The following is a 17,755-nucleotide window of genomic DNA, read 5'->3' as shown; positions in this document are numbered from 1 at the left end:
ATCACACTATTTTTCCTTCAGAGACAGACTGGTGAATCCAGAAGCTGGTCGCTTACAATTCTTCCTTCAGGCCAACCGCAATAATGCGGACCGTCTAAAACCCAAACCAGCGATGTCCCGGTCAGGGATGTCCCGGTCAGGGATGGTGGCCTGGGCCAAGCCCACCTCTAAGCCCACCGTGCCCAAGCCCTTCCGGATGATGCTGAGAGAGGAGGAGAGGAAACGTCGCCAGGTGCGAACACGGTCGGAGGTGGAGTTGGAGAACACCCTGTTGCGACGGGAGCTGGAGGAGCTCAGGGAGTGCCGGAAGAAGTTCCGGGCGTTGCCCGCTCCCGCTCACACCCACCTGTCCCTCTACGAGGTCATCGGCCGGGGAGCCACTCAGCGGAGCCGCACGGAAACCAGCTGCGACCGGGCCAATCCCACCACTGGTCTGATGCAGCCTTTCAGCTTCCTCGAGAGAGAGAGGAGGAAAAAGGAGGCCAGGATTGTGGCAGAGCTGGGGAACCTGTGCCCCAAGGAGGTGTCATGCACCTTCAAGGCTAGGCCCCTGCCCTGCTCCGTGTATGGCAGCTCCAGACAACAAGGGGTGCACAGTCCAGAGGCCAAGACTAAGAGTCCATCCAAGTCGCCCTTTGCCACTAGAAAATCCCAGGCAGACAAGGGGAGTTTAGATGAAATCCAGCATGAGGCTGAGCGTGGGCGACTGCCAGAGAGGTCCTGGATATCTGGGAGATGTTCAGTAAACAAGTCTGTGAAGAAGCACATGGAGGTGTCCATAGAGATGGTCAAGGAGAGAGAATGGTCCCACGTCCATCCACACCTCTGTGCCAGTTGTGATGTCCATACCACACTGGGGCCCGATGAAGAGATGCACATATTGGCTGACAAGAGTATTTACTAACGTATTAATTTAATTTAACAGACATAAGCCAAAGTGATTTATAGGGCTATGAAAGAATTGTACTATTTTGAGCCATTATCGAGGCCTAGTTTAAGACTTTCATTAATACATCTCAGTTATTAATAGATCTCAGTGGATGCACGACTAAAAAATCTTTTTCCCAAATCATAATATTGTATTTATTGATATTGAATATATAAATTGAGTTGTAAATACAATCTTTATTTGATTATTTTGTATAATTTCCCAACTTGAATTGTTTGTTAATAAAATCATTACGGTGGACAAGGCTTAATTGTGATTTAGGTCAGATTTATGAGTTAGTTTCAGTGAGGTTTAGCTCATTAGTGAGGCCTCAAACTTGTAGGCTACAATTGTCAAGATAATTGAATAATCCTTAGAATCTAAGGATTATTACGAAAAGTCCTTGCTAAAGTCTTTACTAAACTGTAGCCAGCATACTTTAAAACAAATTCAAACATCCCCCCCCCCCATAATAACCCTAGCCCATTTGATCACAATATATCTAAGGCTTATATAAATTAATTGTGTTGAAATGCGGGGGGATGGGCAGGGGGGGTGGGGGGGGGTCAATTCCCCTTGGAAACGTCTCTTCTTCTTGAGGAGACTGAGTATGGAACCGATCAATCTTACAAACTTTGCAAGTGCCCTTAAGACTTTTCAGACCTCTCAGGCTTCTCAACTGTCTTAAATTCTTACATTCACATATTACTTTCCAGCCTTATTCACCTAAATGCCTCAAAATTGCTTTTTGAGATGCATATAACTGAATTAGCACAGAATTCAATCTTTTTTTTATATCATTAGATTTCTTTTATTTTTCTCTGTTATATTATAACCCTGTTATATACTTTTTCAGTTTTCAAGTTAATTCATCATCATATATTATTTAAAAAAAAAAAGGTAGGTTGCTGGTAACCTGATCATTGAACCTGATCTTGAACTGATGATGTGGCCTTTTGTTCCCAAATGGTAACTAATATAGGCTATTGCAGGCCAACAGGATGGATGGATGCTTGCATTAAGGCCTATGACGACAGGCCTTTCCCTTCAGGGCCAGATTGAGGACCGGGCCATCCCTTAGGGGCCTCGGGGGTTTTGCGCCCCTTGGGGATAAACAGTCAGGAGCCATTGGGACTTCTGTGATTTAAAGGGTAGACAAAAAACGGAAATTTCTATTACCTCAAAACCGTCATAGAGTGCATCCATAAATGGTTAGACCATCCACAAACCATGAAGGATATTATTTATCACGTACACTTCAACACATGAGAATATATTAAGTATGGCAAAACAATTTTGTAAAAGCCACAATAATAACCACAATTTTATTAAATACACAGAAAAACCCTTTGTAACAAAGTCCTTGTTTCTGACACAGCACTGCTCCAAGCCCCATATTGGATGCATCTGTATGAGGTACAAATGGTTTGAAAAAATCTGGGAACGCCAGGATAGGTGGTTGAACCAGTTGCACAACAGTGTTTTTTCCAATTTTGATTCAATTGGTGCGTGACATTAGCCTGGTCCTACCAGACCATCGTACTTCATTTAATTTGTACAGAAGGTCTGGAACTGCTCACTTGACAAACGTTCACTCACTTGGAGGCGGGTGTCTGTAGAAGTTTTAAAATGATTGGATCTGCCCAGTGCCACTCTGGATCTGCCATAACCAATCGCATAGCGTTTGGTCGGTCTGGTTTCCATGGAACGCATTCATATTAAGCAGACCCAGACCTAGTACTGAAGTGAAATTAAAATTGAGCGGAAGTAGGTAGGTGGTCGGTGCCAGGCTAGCGTGACATGGCACCACTTTCACATCTCCTTCTTTATGCCACTTCCCTCCCTTGGGTAGTGAGCTTTCCTCTCTGGCAGGTCCCTTGGTTATTTCATTAAGAGGGCTGGCAATGCGAGATAAGTATTTTATATATTGGCGAGAGTAGCTCAACAGTGTCATAATCTGTCTCAGCAAACTGTTTTATTTTTTTGTCCTTAATACAAGGGTAAAATCTAGATATGGGAATCATATCTTATCTCAGAGGCCCTCTTAATAATCCTCCATGCAGCATTGAAGGGCTGCTGAAGCATTCATCAATCGGAATATGCTCCTTGCCTCTTCATACAGGCCCCAAAGTGTCACAAGAGATGTTAGGTGCTTGCCCTCTTCTGCCATACATACCCAATGATAGGCCTTTCCCTGGTCTAACAATGAAGAATGGTCTTTCCTCCAAGGCCATCCATGATATCCTGGACTGGCTACCTGTCAGCGTGAGTCTTGCGGTTCAGCTCCCTATAGTCTGTGCACAAACATAAAGAGCCACAGTTCTTTCTGAACCAAACAACAGTTGAAGCGTAGGATGACTTGGATTTCTCTTTACGGCCCTGAACAATGAATGATGGTCTTTGCTGTGCTGGACCTGAATGTCTACAGTTGACTGTGCTTCCTTAGCTGCACTAAATGGATACACAGAGGCAGGGACGTCCTTAGGGGGGGGTAAATTAGGATGATTACAGGGGCGCAGCACTGACGGGGCGCCCCAGAGGACACTGGTGGTATTATTAAAAGTATATGCAAAAAATAAAAGTTAGATTTTTCGGATTTAATCATCAAATTAAGGTGGTTTGTTTCCTTGTTTTGTTGTGGTTTGTTTCTCAATTTTTACATGATCATTAGAAAGTATTCACCCTATTATCACCCCTCTCATTTGTCATTATTTGGTACAGCCCAAGTCTTACGCTACTGCAGAGCAAAGTAGCAGCCAGGCAGATCGTCGTGAAGCAAGTGCAGAGCAGTCTAAAGTCAGTTTGTGTGTATCCTGGTCGGTGAAATTAAGAAGTCAGGTTGTCAGGGGACGAAAGAGAGGAAAGAGAGAGCGGAAAGAGCTCAAAGCGGTCGACAGTTCGTCACCCAGTTTTATACCAAGAAAGGTATATGCCTTCCTCTACACTTTCCCAACAACCTGATAAAAATCCTAGCCTAGCAGCTACCGCTACTGTAGCTAAAATAATTACAGCCTGCACTTGATGATAAAACTGAAAAGATCGTTTGCATTACCATTCACATGATATCCAATAGCCTACCTATCTACAAAAAGCCTACATTCTTTTTACAAGTCGAGCGGACTATTTAGGCCCCGTCCACACGAAGCCGAAACCGTTCCGGTTTCGATATATCCGGTTTCGGAGTATCTCCGTAAAGACGGAGTCAAGCGAAACCGGGTAGATCTCATGGACATATTAAGGTAGATCTGTAGAAATGCTGTAGTACACATGCCAGGCCCATAAGGGGCGCTGCTTCTGCTACAGAAATCCAGAAGAAGATTAAATAAGAAGAGGCGAGCATGCGCATAAAGGCTGCCCCCCGAACCACTAACAACACAAGCAAACAGTCAGTCAACAGTCTCAATAAATAATGGCTTAGCAACCCGACAAGGGACATGATCTGCTGCAGAACGATTACAAGCCTGTAGTCCGCCATCAGCTTTTTGTTGTGAGTTCTGTGACTCCGCGGGCTTAACAGTCATTGGCTAGAGGGTCGAGGGGTGGGGTGATTACGTCATGGTTTACGGTTTCAGTCGGTTTCAGGCGTCCACACGAATCCAAAACTAAACCGGGTAGATTTGAAACCACCTCCGAGGGTGGTTTCAGAAGTATACGGTTTCGGTCAGCGGATTCACCGGCTTCGTGTGGACGGAAGGCCGAACCGTACAAGACCTTTGCGGTTTCGCCATGAAATCGGCTTTGTGTGGACAGGGCCTTAATATCTCCCGTATGCATGCATACGGGCGTGCATACTGCATAGCGTCTTCATAGGGTCAACGTCTTTCCTAGGGGTAAATCAGCACTTTTTAACCTACACCCTCCAGCCAATCAGAATCAAGTATTTACTCAGACCATGGTATAATTAAGCAATAGATCACGCCAGGCTGTGGTATGTGCTAATTATACCACTGTTAAGGGGCGTTGTCCGGCCCCGACGCGCAGCGGAGGGCCGGCGACCCCCTTCACAGTGGTATAATGAGCACATGCCACATACTGAAGTGATCTATTGCTTTAAACAACGGTTACTATTATGGCGAAACGAAAGTCATAGACACACTACATTTAAAAAGAAACCAAGAAAGTCAAAATAGCCGTTTTATTAAAGAATACAAAAAAGTAGTCCCTCCTGGCTGCCGCTATGCATAGACGGTCGCTATGCAACACACTTTAGCGTCCCTCCGAGAAAAGGCTCCGATAGAGCGGTTCGCCGGCAATTTATCCTATGGAGCAGTTCACTCGCCGTGTGCCTAAGCTTTCGTTAGTCTCTCCATCGCCTTGCTCACTCCCGGAGTAACAACATTTACACCCTCTCCATCATCCAACATATGTTTTACTTTGTAACTTTCTACTTCCAGGCGCGGAGTGATATGCAAACTTTTACAAAATTATCGGGCGTCATAGCAGTTATGTATACGCTCATTATACAACAGTTGGGAACCAATCAGATCGCTGGATTTAGGTCCCCCGTTGTATAATTAAGCAATAGATCACGACAGGCTGTGGTATTTGCTCATTATACCACTGTTAAGGGGCGTTGTCTATGGAGCCAGTTTCCTGCCATAATTCAAACCTGAAAAAAAAAGTTTCAAAGGCTTGTAAGTCTGGGTTTGAAAACTCAACACCTTGTAAAAACGGTTTTGCAACACTGAAAAAAGACATTATAACCTAAAAAAAATTCAAACAACTGTAAACATGATTTTGTGTTGTATTTTATCTTTTTCATCATTTTCACCAACACATTTTCAAAGTATTTTTTTTTTTCACAAACATGTTTTCAAAGTTCAAACAATATCACCATCGCATTTGCAGAGTTTCAAATCTGGCACTGTTCTAACAGTGTATTTCATTGTTTCCCGGTTTTGAAACCTTGTAAATGGGATTCTGCAAACAGGTGTTCATACTCAAATATGTTAACCATATTACCAAAACTGCCTTTTTCCACCTCCGAAACATCGCCCGCCTCCGCCCCAACCTGTCAACTACCATACCATGGTGATATTGTTTGAACTTTGAAAACATGTTTGTGAAAAAAAAAAAAACTTTGAAAATGTGTTGGTGAAAATGATGAAAAAGATAAAATACAACACAAAATCATGTTTACAGTTGTTTGAATTTTTTTTAGGTTATAATGTCTTTTTTCAGTGTTGCAAAACCTTTTTTACAAGGTGTTGAGTTTTCAAACCCAGACTTACAAGCCTTTGAAACTTTATTTTTCAGGTTTGAATTATGGCAGGGAACTGGATCCATAGTTGTCCGGCCCGACGCGCAGCGGAGGGCCGGCGACCCCCTTCACAGTGGTATAATGAGCACATACCACTGACTGAAGTGATCTATTGCTTTTATACAACGGTTACTATTATGGCAAAACGAAAGTCATAGACACACTACATAAAAAAAAAGAAAAAAAAGAAAGTCAAAGTAGCTGTTTTATTAAAGAATTAAAAAAAGTAGTCCCTCCTGGCTGCCTTCAAAATGCACGACGGTCGCTATGCAACACACTTTAGCGTCCCTCCGAGAGAAGGCTCAGCTAGAGCGGTTCGTTTAATATGTTCACATAATTATGAGACATATTCTGAATTATATGATGTATTTTAGAGTCAGGGCCCTCTTCAAGCCATGATGATCCCACAGAAGAAACCAGTGAGGTTGAAATAGAAAAAGGGGAGAAGGAGGACAGTCTAAGTAGAAGCAGCACTGTCACAGTCTATTAGCTTATTTCTGTCTATAGTAACTACAACCCAGGTAAATTTGTAACTAAATACTAACTAACTATCTAGTGTACAAAGTAGCCTAGGTAAGTAGGTAGGTTTATCATGTTGTTATACAGTTGTTCATTTTCTTCTGATGATAATGACTACCCAATTTTGACCCAGTCCAATCCAATATTTAATAATTATAAAATGTGAATGAATACATAAAAATGTAGGCTATATATAATTGTATTTGTTTTTGAAAATATATATATATTGGGGGGGGGGGGGGGGGCTCCATAACTGAATTCTGTCAGGGGGCCCAGAATTCCTAAGGACGTCCCTGCACAGAGGTAACTGACAAGGGCAGACTTGGATCTACCATCTCTGCAATGTCTCTCAGTCTGATGTCAGGTAAGTTGGCTGCTTTCCATACCTTATCAATAGCAGAAACCTGTTTGCTGATGTCCCAGAGTTCCTGAAATTTCTTAATGAGACATTCCTTTCCAACTAAATATGTCCCCGTAGAACAGGGGTACTCAAGTAGAAATGATGAGGGGCCACAAATTTTTTTTTCAGTGACTCAAGGGGCCGGTCGGTATACGTGTGACTGAGGCCGATATATGCTCTGTTTTAGACGTAACGCGTAAGCACGTAAGATACATAACCCCCCCTTGCGCGGTAAAATATCCCCCCTTACGTGCTTAAGTGCGTCGGCCAAAATTCCTGACTATGCGACTAAAACACTACGGCCCTACGCAGCTCGCAAAGACTGTGATCGGCCAGCTAACCACATCCTTTCAGGAGTCTCACATTTCCGGTTTTACAGCATAATAGCGCCATTTTTAAAAGGCTGTGACAGAAGCGAATGAAGAATTTTGAAGAAGGAGAAGAAGAAAACACAAGAACGTATTATGATAATTATAAATATAAACAAGCCAGCGATTTCCACTTCCACGCCCACAGATTCGTTCGTTGCTCCCCCTACTGTTCTGGCGGAGAATCCCCTTGCAACACGCGCAATCCTTAAGGAACCTTAAAGGAACCGTAAATCAAAACTTGTCTAAAACAAGTCCCTTGTGTAAATTACGTGCTTACGTCTCTGCGTCGAAAACGACCCTAAATCGGCCTTGACTGCTGCTGAGATGGACTGTCTGCCTCGAGTTTGGGAGGGCTGGAGCGGTCTGTGGGCTGGAGTGCTATCTGTTTATCGTTGCAACCCCCAGCCTCGTATTGAGATCGCGGCGCGCGGTTTCAAAATAAGAGCGCCCAGCACGATTTTTTTTTTTTTTTTTTTTTTTTTTTTTTTAATAATTAAAAAAACTTTTCAGAACAGCTCGAGGGCCATTAATAGACACCCCGCGGGCCACAAAAGGCCCGCGGGCCGCTACTTGAGTATGACTGCCGTAGAAGATCCCTTTGTCACTATGTTTCTTGTTTTGTCAGTTGTCGAGTTGCATGAATGAGTTTGTGATGTTTTTGCATCACTCTGCGTGGATGGTTAACAGTGTCCTATGTGTTCTGGGCAATGATGAACCTGACATTTCCTGCAAAAACACTTGCCTGTTTTACACTGGGCATTGTTGAAAATTCAGACATTTCTGCTTCTCTCCACAGTTGGCGCATTTTTGGGGCATTCTGAGTGATCCGCTCACTCCCTGTCCCTCGAGAGTCCCTCCTCTAAAGTGGTCCCTCTCGCCGCACTAGACTATCCCCGGTTTCCTCTAGAGCAGGGGTTCTCAAAGTTTTGACAGCTGAGGGCCAATTTAGCAACCCAAAATTTGACTGAGGGCCACCAAAGGAAAAATAAATTGGCGGGAAACGCCGTCAGCATCCCAGTGGTGAAAAAAGACATTGCACCGTGGACCTCTGGGAGTGAGGTCAAGCGAGGTCTAAATCATGAAACTGAGGTTCATCCTTTCAAAGTAATGTACAGTCGGATTAAAACTAACAAATGTAACAGGATTTAATTGAAAGCTAGAGAGTCGACTCTCTTTATATTCATTTATTTTTGTTTAAATTAATATTGATATAATAATAAAAAAATATATATATTAAAATCAATTTGTATGTCATCTGTATGTCATTGCGGGCCGCCAGGAATGTTTCTGCGGGCCCCTGTTGGCCCGTGGGCACATGACCCATCTTGGCCAGAGACATAGCATTGGGTACCTCTGTGGTGTGAACCTCTGCTGAACCTGGACTGTTCCTTTCATTGACCTTGGGTCACCAGCGGCTTGGATCTCCTGCAGTGGTCTACACTCTCCATTCCCGGCTGTGAAAGGTGGCTGAACATAATATGTAGGGTTAGTCAACCAGTGTAATCAACCAAAGAAAATCTAGGTCTGCATATTTATAGATCATATTGAAATGCATGGGTTTAAAGTACTTGACGCTGTCACTTAGAAAGTGTTGTGGCCCAAAACTGAAAATGGTAATAAGCTTAATGCCTTATCTCTTCGTTATGGTTGTATATTGATATACATTGAGCACACATGTGTGCTATGTGTAATTTATTTTATGTTTGTCTGTATGTTATATTTGTACCTCGTCTGTCAATAAAGATAATAATATATCATGTCAATATGCATTTGTGTTGACAGTACATGCATCTGACTACTATTTTGCTTATGACTTAGGCCTACTTATCTTGTGTTATTTCCCTATTGTTTGCTGCTCATGGAAACTTTAATTTCCTTCTGTTAAATAAGTAATCGGTCAATCTATTTTTATCACTCTCTATGGCTCTGGCGTAGCCTAACTAGTTTGTGATCGACCCAGAGGAACGCAACGCAAATTCAATGTGAACATGTATGAGGCTTTAATAAAATCCCGGACGATTTTGAAATTGTTTCACTAAGGGCATGCCTGGTCAAAAGAGGACGTCTGGTCACCCTACGTACGGGGAACCCATTTGATTCCTATACCTGTTCCACTGTTAAATAGCGGCGCAAGTTGGATGGGCGCTATCCTGGTAATTTCTCTGCGTGAGAAATACGAAGTGTGGCGTGTGCGCGTGTGCATATGTTGAATTGCGTGTGTTTCAGGCCGAATGCGTGAGACTTGAGAGCCCTGAGACACATCATGCGACAGCACAAAATGGTGAAAAAAAGAAAATCAAATGTTTTCTGTTGTTTCTGTTTAATATGACTACGTCATTTTCAAGCATCATAATATTTCAGGCCTTTTGTGGCATTCATTTAATTAATCAGCGCCACAAGAGGGAGCACTCGACACGTCCTCCGATAACACTCGTTGTTCTGCTCACACACGTAGAGACAAAGACACAAACACGCAGACACTGACACACACTTGAAGCTGAATATTATCCTTTTGAGTGTGTGATTTATCATCTTAAAATTTGCCATTTTACCAATTAGCAATCCAACTTTATTCTCTGGCCCTCCGCTTTATCCTTGACTATACCTAGGACTTCTAGGCTAGTGACAAACAGTCAGAAAGGGCTTTAGTTTTTGAGATACCCCTACCGGAGGTAGAACTAAACCCAACAATGTTTTTCCTCATCTCTAAGGTCTCCCATACATGAAAGTGATTCTTGGCTAAAATATTTTTACTGCTAAGATTGTGAAATTGACAGATATTGTTATATACCTCCAAACAAAAAAAGGCCTAAAATATAGCCTGTCCGTATGGGAGTTAAGACAGATAAACTAATGCAGAATGATAACACAAGCTCTGAGAGCTTTGAGACTTGGCAAGTTTGTAGCCAGGGAGTCACTTCACCTACTGGAAAAACCTGGATGTGAATATCTTGATGCATGAAGTAGATGGAGACCTATAAACACATACCTAAAATAAGCGGACAGTGAAAAAAATGATTTCTATGCAGAATGTTATCATTTAGTTTGTAGTTGCTTTGCCAGGCATTATCATAGGAACACATAAGATGGCTTGTTGGAAAGGTGGGATTGTGCTGAATCCAGCAATACCAAACATCTATATATGGTATGAACAATGAAAATGGTATGTCACTCAATGTATGAGGTGTCCAAAATGAAAGAAAATTAAACCAGTCCAATGCCCAATATCAGTGGTCAGAGGAATGTTGATAAATTCAATAATACTGCAAATTAACTTACATGAGGTAAGTGCTGCTGTATATTATAATACATTTAATGATTATATTTTTAATATGGCACATTGTATTATATAGTTCATACAGAAAGAAAGATCCAATTGAATCAGGTTATAATTGAAAAGAACACCTATATCAAAATATTTACATCCACTTGAATTTCTTTGTAGTCAAGTAATTACTGAATAATGGGAAATAATGTTGGCAGCTTTGGTCTCTCCAGACCAGAAGTGGGCAGTAGAACCCACTACCCCCTTGATGTGACCTTTGATTTGACCTTTGATGTGACCAATGATGAAGCTAGCTACATCATTGTCTTCATGGATATTTTCCTAAACTGACAGGTAAATCATTGCATTACAATCATTACATTTCATGTCAAAAGGCTGACCTAGAATCATACAAGTAAATTAGTGCTTAGCCCTCTGAATTAGCACCATTCTTTCTGCTAGCAACAAAACTGTAGAGTGAATTATATTATTATGTTATGTTATGTTTTTATTATGTTTATGTTTATATTATGTTATTATATTATTATGTTATTATATTTTAGGGCTGAACGATTTATTGTTTTCTGGTCGAAATTGCGATTTCAGACAACGCGATCTCGTGATCGCCAAAGCCGCGGTTTCTTCCGTGTTCCTGACTGACCCGAGATATGTTGTCAACTATTTATACCGGCACTTGAGAAATCACCACAAGCATTTGCACGACGAGTGCATGACGGAAAAGTCTCCCCCCGTCAACAATTCCGACCGCGGACCCTGTTATAATGTAATGTCCCCAATTAATGTAAAGCAATTGGCCCGCCGGCATATTGCATTTCAGCGTTAACGCGTTGACGTGCGTCTTGACGCGGTAACCCTGGCGCATCAACTCCCCCCCCCCCCCCCTTGAGTTTGACACCCCTTGTTTATAGAATAGATGTGCAATATCTACCAGAAAAATCGCAATTAGATCTTTTCCTGAAATCGTTCAGCCCTTGAGTGAATGTGTAATTTAACATTTTATGATAAAAATTCTAATTCTAAAATGTATATTATTTTCCCTTTTTCCTAGTCAGTTGAATTATGGAGGATGTCTTACAGACATTGGATCCAAATCTTTGTATCATTTGTGGGAATCATTTGGAAAAGGGCAAGAAAAAAGATCCCTATGTCCAAAACCCCACAGTAGAAGGCCTCCAACGCATACTTACTCTTGCTCAGCAGAGAGATGATGATGTCCATAAAAACTTTGCTCCATATAGAGATGACATACTTTCAGCCAAAATTAAAGTGTCATATCATGTATCATGTAGAGCAGGGGTGCCCAACCAGTCGATCGCGGTCTACCAGTAGATCGCCGACAGATCCCAAGTCGATCGCGAGGGGTGAAGAAAAAAAAAAAAAAAAAGTTTTTTTTTTATTTTTTTTTTAATGAAATTAAATTTGCGCGGGACATATACGCGCGGTAGCGCATGTGCTGTTAACAGCAGTTGAAAGCCGTCAACAGTAGTTACACACTCCTAAACGTTGGCATGGCTGAGGGGAAACAAGCTAAGACCTACCATTTTCACCCTGAGTGGGAGGAAGATTATTGATTATCGTTGAGAAGGTGCCGTGCGCAGACGGAATGAAACCCCCACTGAAGTCCGTAGGTTCACGATACAACCCCCCGCTGCTCAACTCAGAGAAAAGACTGAAGAACATACAGAAGACTATGAGACAACACTTCCAGAGACAAGTCAGAGTCTTTCTGAAACTCAATTATTACACAGGGCTGCAGACATATTGAGGAAAAGCATGGAGCAGGTAGAGCATGACAGTAAATCATATGTCAGCAGTGATCGTCTATCACGTTGTCAATGCAGCAAGTATGTACCAAACACCCTGTATGATTTTGTGAACTGGTGTGTTGATTCACGTGCCCACAGAGGTTACCAAACATGTGATGATGACCCAGCTTCGAAGGACAATCTGTGTGTGATAGCAATCTGTCATGATCTCATTGGGCAGAGCCGTCACATCCATACGCCAATCACACTGGGACTCGCCATTTTGATTCATCATGAGTTTGGTAGTAAGACACTCATCGATGAGCTCAGTGCAATGGGGCACTGTGTTTCCTATACAGAGGTTAGGCATTTCCTCACATCTGTGGCAGCAGACCAGATATCAAGGACAGAAAGAGGTGTCTACATCCCAACAGGCCTCACTGGAGTCGCTGAACATGGAATTGTTGATGCAGCCATCGACAACTTTGACCAAAATGAAGATACCCTGGATGGGAAGCATACAACTCATGCTATGGCTTCTGTTGTGTTCCGAAGAGGCCAAGTCTCCACAGCAGATACATGCCTAGCACGGGTTCCAGAGAGGTCCCTCACCACCTTAAACACATTCGACCTGAATGGAGATACACTTCACAGGTACTTATTTTTGACATTGACCTTTTTTTTTAATCAATTTTTATGTTTTAATGTTATGGTATCCACTTATTCACATGCACTGCTAAAAATATAATGGGTGGATGAAATGTTTAATAGTGAAGTGAATGTATGCTGTGAAGTTTTAAAGTGATATAATATTCAATGCATATGATCACAAGATTATCCTCTCATTTCAATTGACAGATACATCAAATCAACAAAGCGACCAGAACCACCTGAATTTCCTGAGTTACTAAACACAAACACAACAGTCTCTAAAGCAGCTGAAGACAGAGATCTGGTATGGAAGCTGTCCCGAAATGTAATTGAGAATCAGCAGCATGTCCCTTCATGGTCTGCATTCAATGCCTTCACGTCAGACACTGCTTGTTCAGTAGCCAGTGTACTCTACATGCCCTTCATAAGAGAATCACCCTCAGAATTGTCCACCATCTATACATCTTTGATAAGACTTGTACAGCTTGCTGCAGACCTGGGACAGGACCATATTCTTGTGACTGCAGACCTTGCTATTTATAGTAAAGCACAACAGATAATGTGGAGCAAACCACTTCCTTTACAAGGAAAGATCACAATGAGACTGGGAGGTATGCATATCACGATGGCTTACCTGGCAAGCATCGGAAAGCTGTATGGCGATGGTGGACTCTTTGACATACTTACTGAGTCAGATGTGTATGCAGAGGGAACAGCTAGACAGATGCTTCAAGGGAAACGGCTGGCAAGAGGAGTAAGGAGCATAAAGCTAGCCTCTGAGGCTCTGTTCAGGCTCTTCTGGAAAGCTATGCAATCATGGCTTGAAAAACAAGGCCAATGTGCAATGACTGAAGAACAAGAGCAACTCCTACGAGATGTAAAGCATGCATTTCATGGTAATGACAAGGCCACTGCTCAACAGTTCATCTGTGAGGTGGAGACTGAACTCCATGAGATTCAGAAGAAAATCCAGAAGTTCACAAATGAGGGAGTTAAGCAATCAGCAACATTTGGATACTGGATAATGTTCCTAAATGGTGCTGATCTGTTGCTACGGATCCTTCGCTCAGAACGCGAAGCTGACTTTCAACTTCACCTGAATTGCATGTGTGAAGTTATGCCTTGGTTCAGAGCTGCTGGAAGGACCAATTATTCCAATTACATGCCTGTCTATGTTGCAGAAATGAAAGCTCTTGAACATGAACAACCAGAAGCATACACATTCATGCAGCAAGGTGGGTTTGTTGTTCGCCGGTCTGAGCATCGAAGCTTCAACTGTGTGGCATCTGATCAGGCACTGAAGCAAACCATTAATCGTGAAGGCAAGAGTCAGGGTGGAGTTGTTGGTTTTACATTGCGAAAGGGAGCTCTCACAAGATGGCTGATGACAAGACATGTGACCACAGCATATGTGGATGCCATGAAAGAGCTTTGTGACACTGATGCAAAGGGCCAAAAAGTACACCAGGAGCATGGAGCATCCAGAACGGAAAGAGACGAGAGAGACATACAGAAGATAATGGAAGCTGTGGAGCAGAGACAGAATCCTTTTGATCTTGAAAGCATTCCTGAGGAATTGATCAATATTGCAAGTGGTCAGGTTGCATCTGAGAAGGTTGCAAAAGGGCTCTCAAGCTTCCTCCAAGATGGTGCAAAGCAGAATGCCGTCTTTATTGAAGAACGTCTGGCAAAATCAAAAAGAACAAAGAGCTTCTGGGAGCCTGAGAAAAGAAACCAGTGTGCAACCTTCAAGGATATGAAAACATCATTTGGAGTCCAGTCTAGACAGGTTCACATGGACTCAGATGTGCTCTTTCGAAGGTTACTGGCTGTTTCCAAGCAGCGAGAGGTGTCCATGGAAACTGTGATGTCTCATGAACTCGCAGCTGTCCCGCCCTCTTTGTTTTATGATGATGGAAGCATGAGGAAGACAACTAAAGCTGACCTTGCCAAGAAACTGGAGGCTGTTGTTGAAGAGTCACAGCAGCTGCCAAATGTTGACGTACCATCAGCATACATCATCGATGGCATGGCTCTTATACAGACTCTCCATGATTCAGCCTTTCAAACATTCAACGACCTGGCCGAGTGTGTCTGGAAAAAGATCACAATGTTAATGGGAAAGGAAGGCATCAGCTGTGTTGTTGTAGTGTTTGACAGATATGACCATCAACACTCAGTCAAAGATCTAGAGAGGCAAAGAAGAGGCACCATTCAAACCACACGAACACATATCATCACAGGACAAGCAAGTGTTCCAAACTATAGGAAATACCTTAAGATAAGTGGAAACAAGGCTGCTCTATGTAGCTTTGTGAGTAACTACATCACAAGTACTGGGCCGATGAGACTCTCTTCAGAGAACACAGTTATCTTGGCTGGTGGATTTGATAATGGTGAGGAAGTAAAGAGGGTTAGGAAGTCAGGCATCGACAATTTGACAGAGCTTTAAAGTGACCAGGAGGAGGCAGATACGAGACTGGTGTTACATGCAATACACCTTGCAAGGTCACATTCTCGTCTAATAGTCAAATGTGATGACACAGATGTGCTGGTTTTGCTGATCTACTATACAAGCAAAGGAATGTTTGGATCCTCTGCAGTTTTCATGCACTCTGGACATGGCCTGAAGGAAAGATTCATCCCAGTCTGTTCAATCACTCAGAAGCTTGGACCGGTTCTTTGTGATTGTTTGCCTGCATGCCATGCCCTCACAGGTTGCGATACAACAAGCAGCTTATACAGAATTGGGAAGACCACTGCCTTCACAAGACTGAAGTCCCATCTGAGTGAGCTGAAGGAAATGACTAAGTTTGGACTTTCTGGAAGCCTGCAAGAAGCTTTGCCTGTGGCAAGAAAATATGCCCTGCTCCTGTATGGCCAAAAGAAAAGGGTGGATGGACATCTTTGCACCAATCTGGATGAGCTGAGGTACACACTTGCATCTACCACAGATGCATCTGCAGCAAATCTACCTCCAACAGAAGATGCCTTCCAGCAACATGTGTTGAGAGCCTTGTATCAAACAGCAGTGTGGCGTCACAGCCACCTGGCCAGGCCTCATCTCTGGAACCCAGTTGGTAGAGGATGGAAGCTCAGAGAAGATGGGTCCATTGAACCTGTGATGTTCCAGAAGGAACCAGCACCTAAAGAAGTCAGAGACATCACCCATATGTACTGTAAAGATGGAAAATGCAATGATACCACCAAATGCCAGTGTCTTGCAGTGGGATTGACTTGCACTGAGTTTTGCTCTTGCTCTTTTCCAGACTGTCCAAATGTGACTCATTTTGTCACTGATGATGATGTGGATGAGTGACAATGAAATGTTATAGTTTAAGTAATAGTTTTATTAAAAGGCTCATCAATGCCAAACTGCAATCCTGACTCCTGGTCTCCTGTGTGTGCTATTGCCAGGCCCTAAGCCATAACTAGACTCGCCTCAGATAGGACACTACAGCACATTGCAATGCAATGAGTTCTTTCATTTGGGACAGCTAAAACATCTAATTATGAATGGTTGCATGGTTTATTTTATATTATATATATAATATATTTATATTATATTTTTATATTTGGTTGGCTGGATTTAGCGCAATGACATCCTTCCAACAAGCCATTTTATGAGTTTAGTCACTGTAAACGTGTCATCTTTCAATTTCAGTCTTTGTTTCCATATGAACTGTATAGATATATACAGTATATATACAATGTGCTATATTATTTGTGTCATTATTAAATGTGTAGTATAGAGCAGCACTAACCTCTTACTTAATTTGCAATTTGCAGCTTTGGACTTTTATATCAGAGTTTCATTTTCTTTCATTTTGGACACCTCATACATTGAGTGACATACCATCTTTATTGTTCATACCATATATACATATTTGGTATTGCTGGATTCAGCACAATCCCACCTTTCCAACAAGCCATCTTATGTGTTCCTATGATAATGCCTGGCAAAGCAACTACAAAGTAAATGATAACATTCTGCATAGAAATCATTTTTTTCACTGTCCGCTTATTTTAGGTATGTGTTTATAGGTCTCCATCTACTTCATACATCAAGATATTCACATCCAGCTTTTTCCAGTAGGTGCATTGACTCCCTGGCTACAAACTTGCCAAGTCTCAAAGCTCTCAGAGCTTGTGTTATCATTCTGCATTAGTTTATATGTCTTAACTCCCATACGGACAGGCTATATTTTAGGCCTTTTTTTGTTTGGAGGTATATAACAATATCTGTCAATTTCACAATCTTAGCAGTAAAAATATTTTAGCCAAGAATCACTTTCATGTATGGGAGACCTTAGAGATGAGGAAAAACATTGTTGGGTTTAGTTCTACCTCCGGTAGGGGTATCTCAGAATTTGGGGGGCATTGTCACTAGCCTATTCCTGAATATGTCTCCTCGGAAACCTAAACACACATCCACTCTCATTTCACTCGACCAACTTGTTGCTAAATAACTTACATACTTTCACAAGATATCAACTCATCTATCAAGGCATTGAACAAATAAAACAAAAAACATTTTTGATGCCATGACATCCGAAGTTTGTAGCAAGGCCTGCAGTGAAATTTGAAACTGTCAA

At 42.2% G+C, this 17,755-nt stretch overlaps 1 protein-coding gene across 1 annotated transcript; it reads left to right on the top strand.

The window, feature by feature from the left end:
• Positions 1–12,366: 12,366 nt before the first annotated feature.
• On the top strand, positions 12,367–17,750 carry LOC130404566 (uncharacterized). Its single transcript, XM_056609373.1, has 2 exons — positions 12,367–13,163; positions 13,368–17,750. Exons 1-2 carry the CDS (start codon positions 12,538–12,540, stop codon positions 15,610–15,612), a joined length of 2,871 nt encoding a protein of 956 aa, XP_056465348.1. The 5' UTR covers positions 12,367–12,537; the 3' UTR covers positions 15,613–17,750.
• Positions 17,751–17,755: the final 5 nt, after the last annotated feature.

The sequence above is a fragment of the Gadus chalcogrammus genome, chromosome 15 (assembly GCF_026213295.1).
Source record: "Gadus chalcogrammus isolate NIFS_2021 chromosome 15, NIFS_Gcha_1.0, whole genome shotgun sequence".
Taxonomy (NCBI): domain Eukaryota; kingdom Metazoa; phylum Chordata; class Actinopteri; order Gadiformes; family Gadidae; genus Gadus; species Gadus chalcogrammus.
Note: the sequence above shows the minus strand (reverse complement) of the source record. Positions and strands in the feature narration are given on the sequence as shown.

Coding starts and splice junctions, on each gene's coding strand:
- LOC130404566 (XM_056609373.1), top strand. CDS start 12,538: ATGGAGCAGGTAGAGCATGACAGTAAATCATATGTCAGCAGTGATCGT. Junction 13,164..13,367: donor AATGGAGATACACTTCACAG/GTACTTATTTTT, acceptor TTCAATTGACAG/ATACATCAAATCAACAAAGC.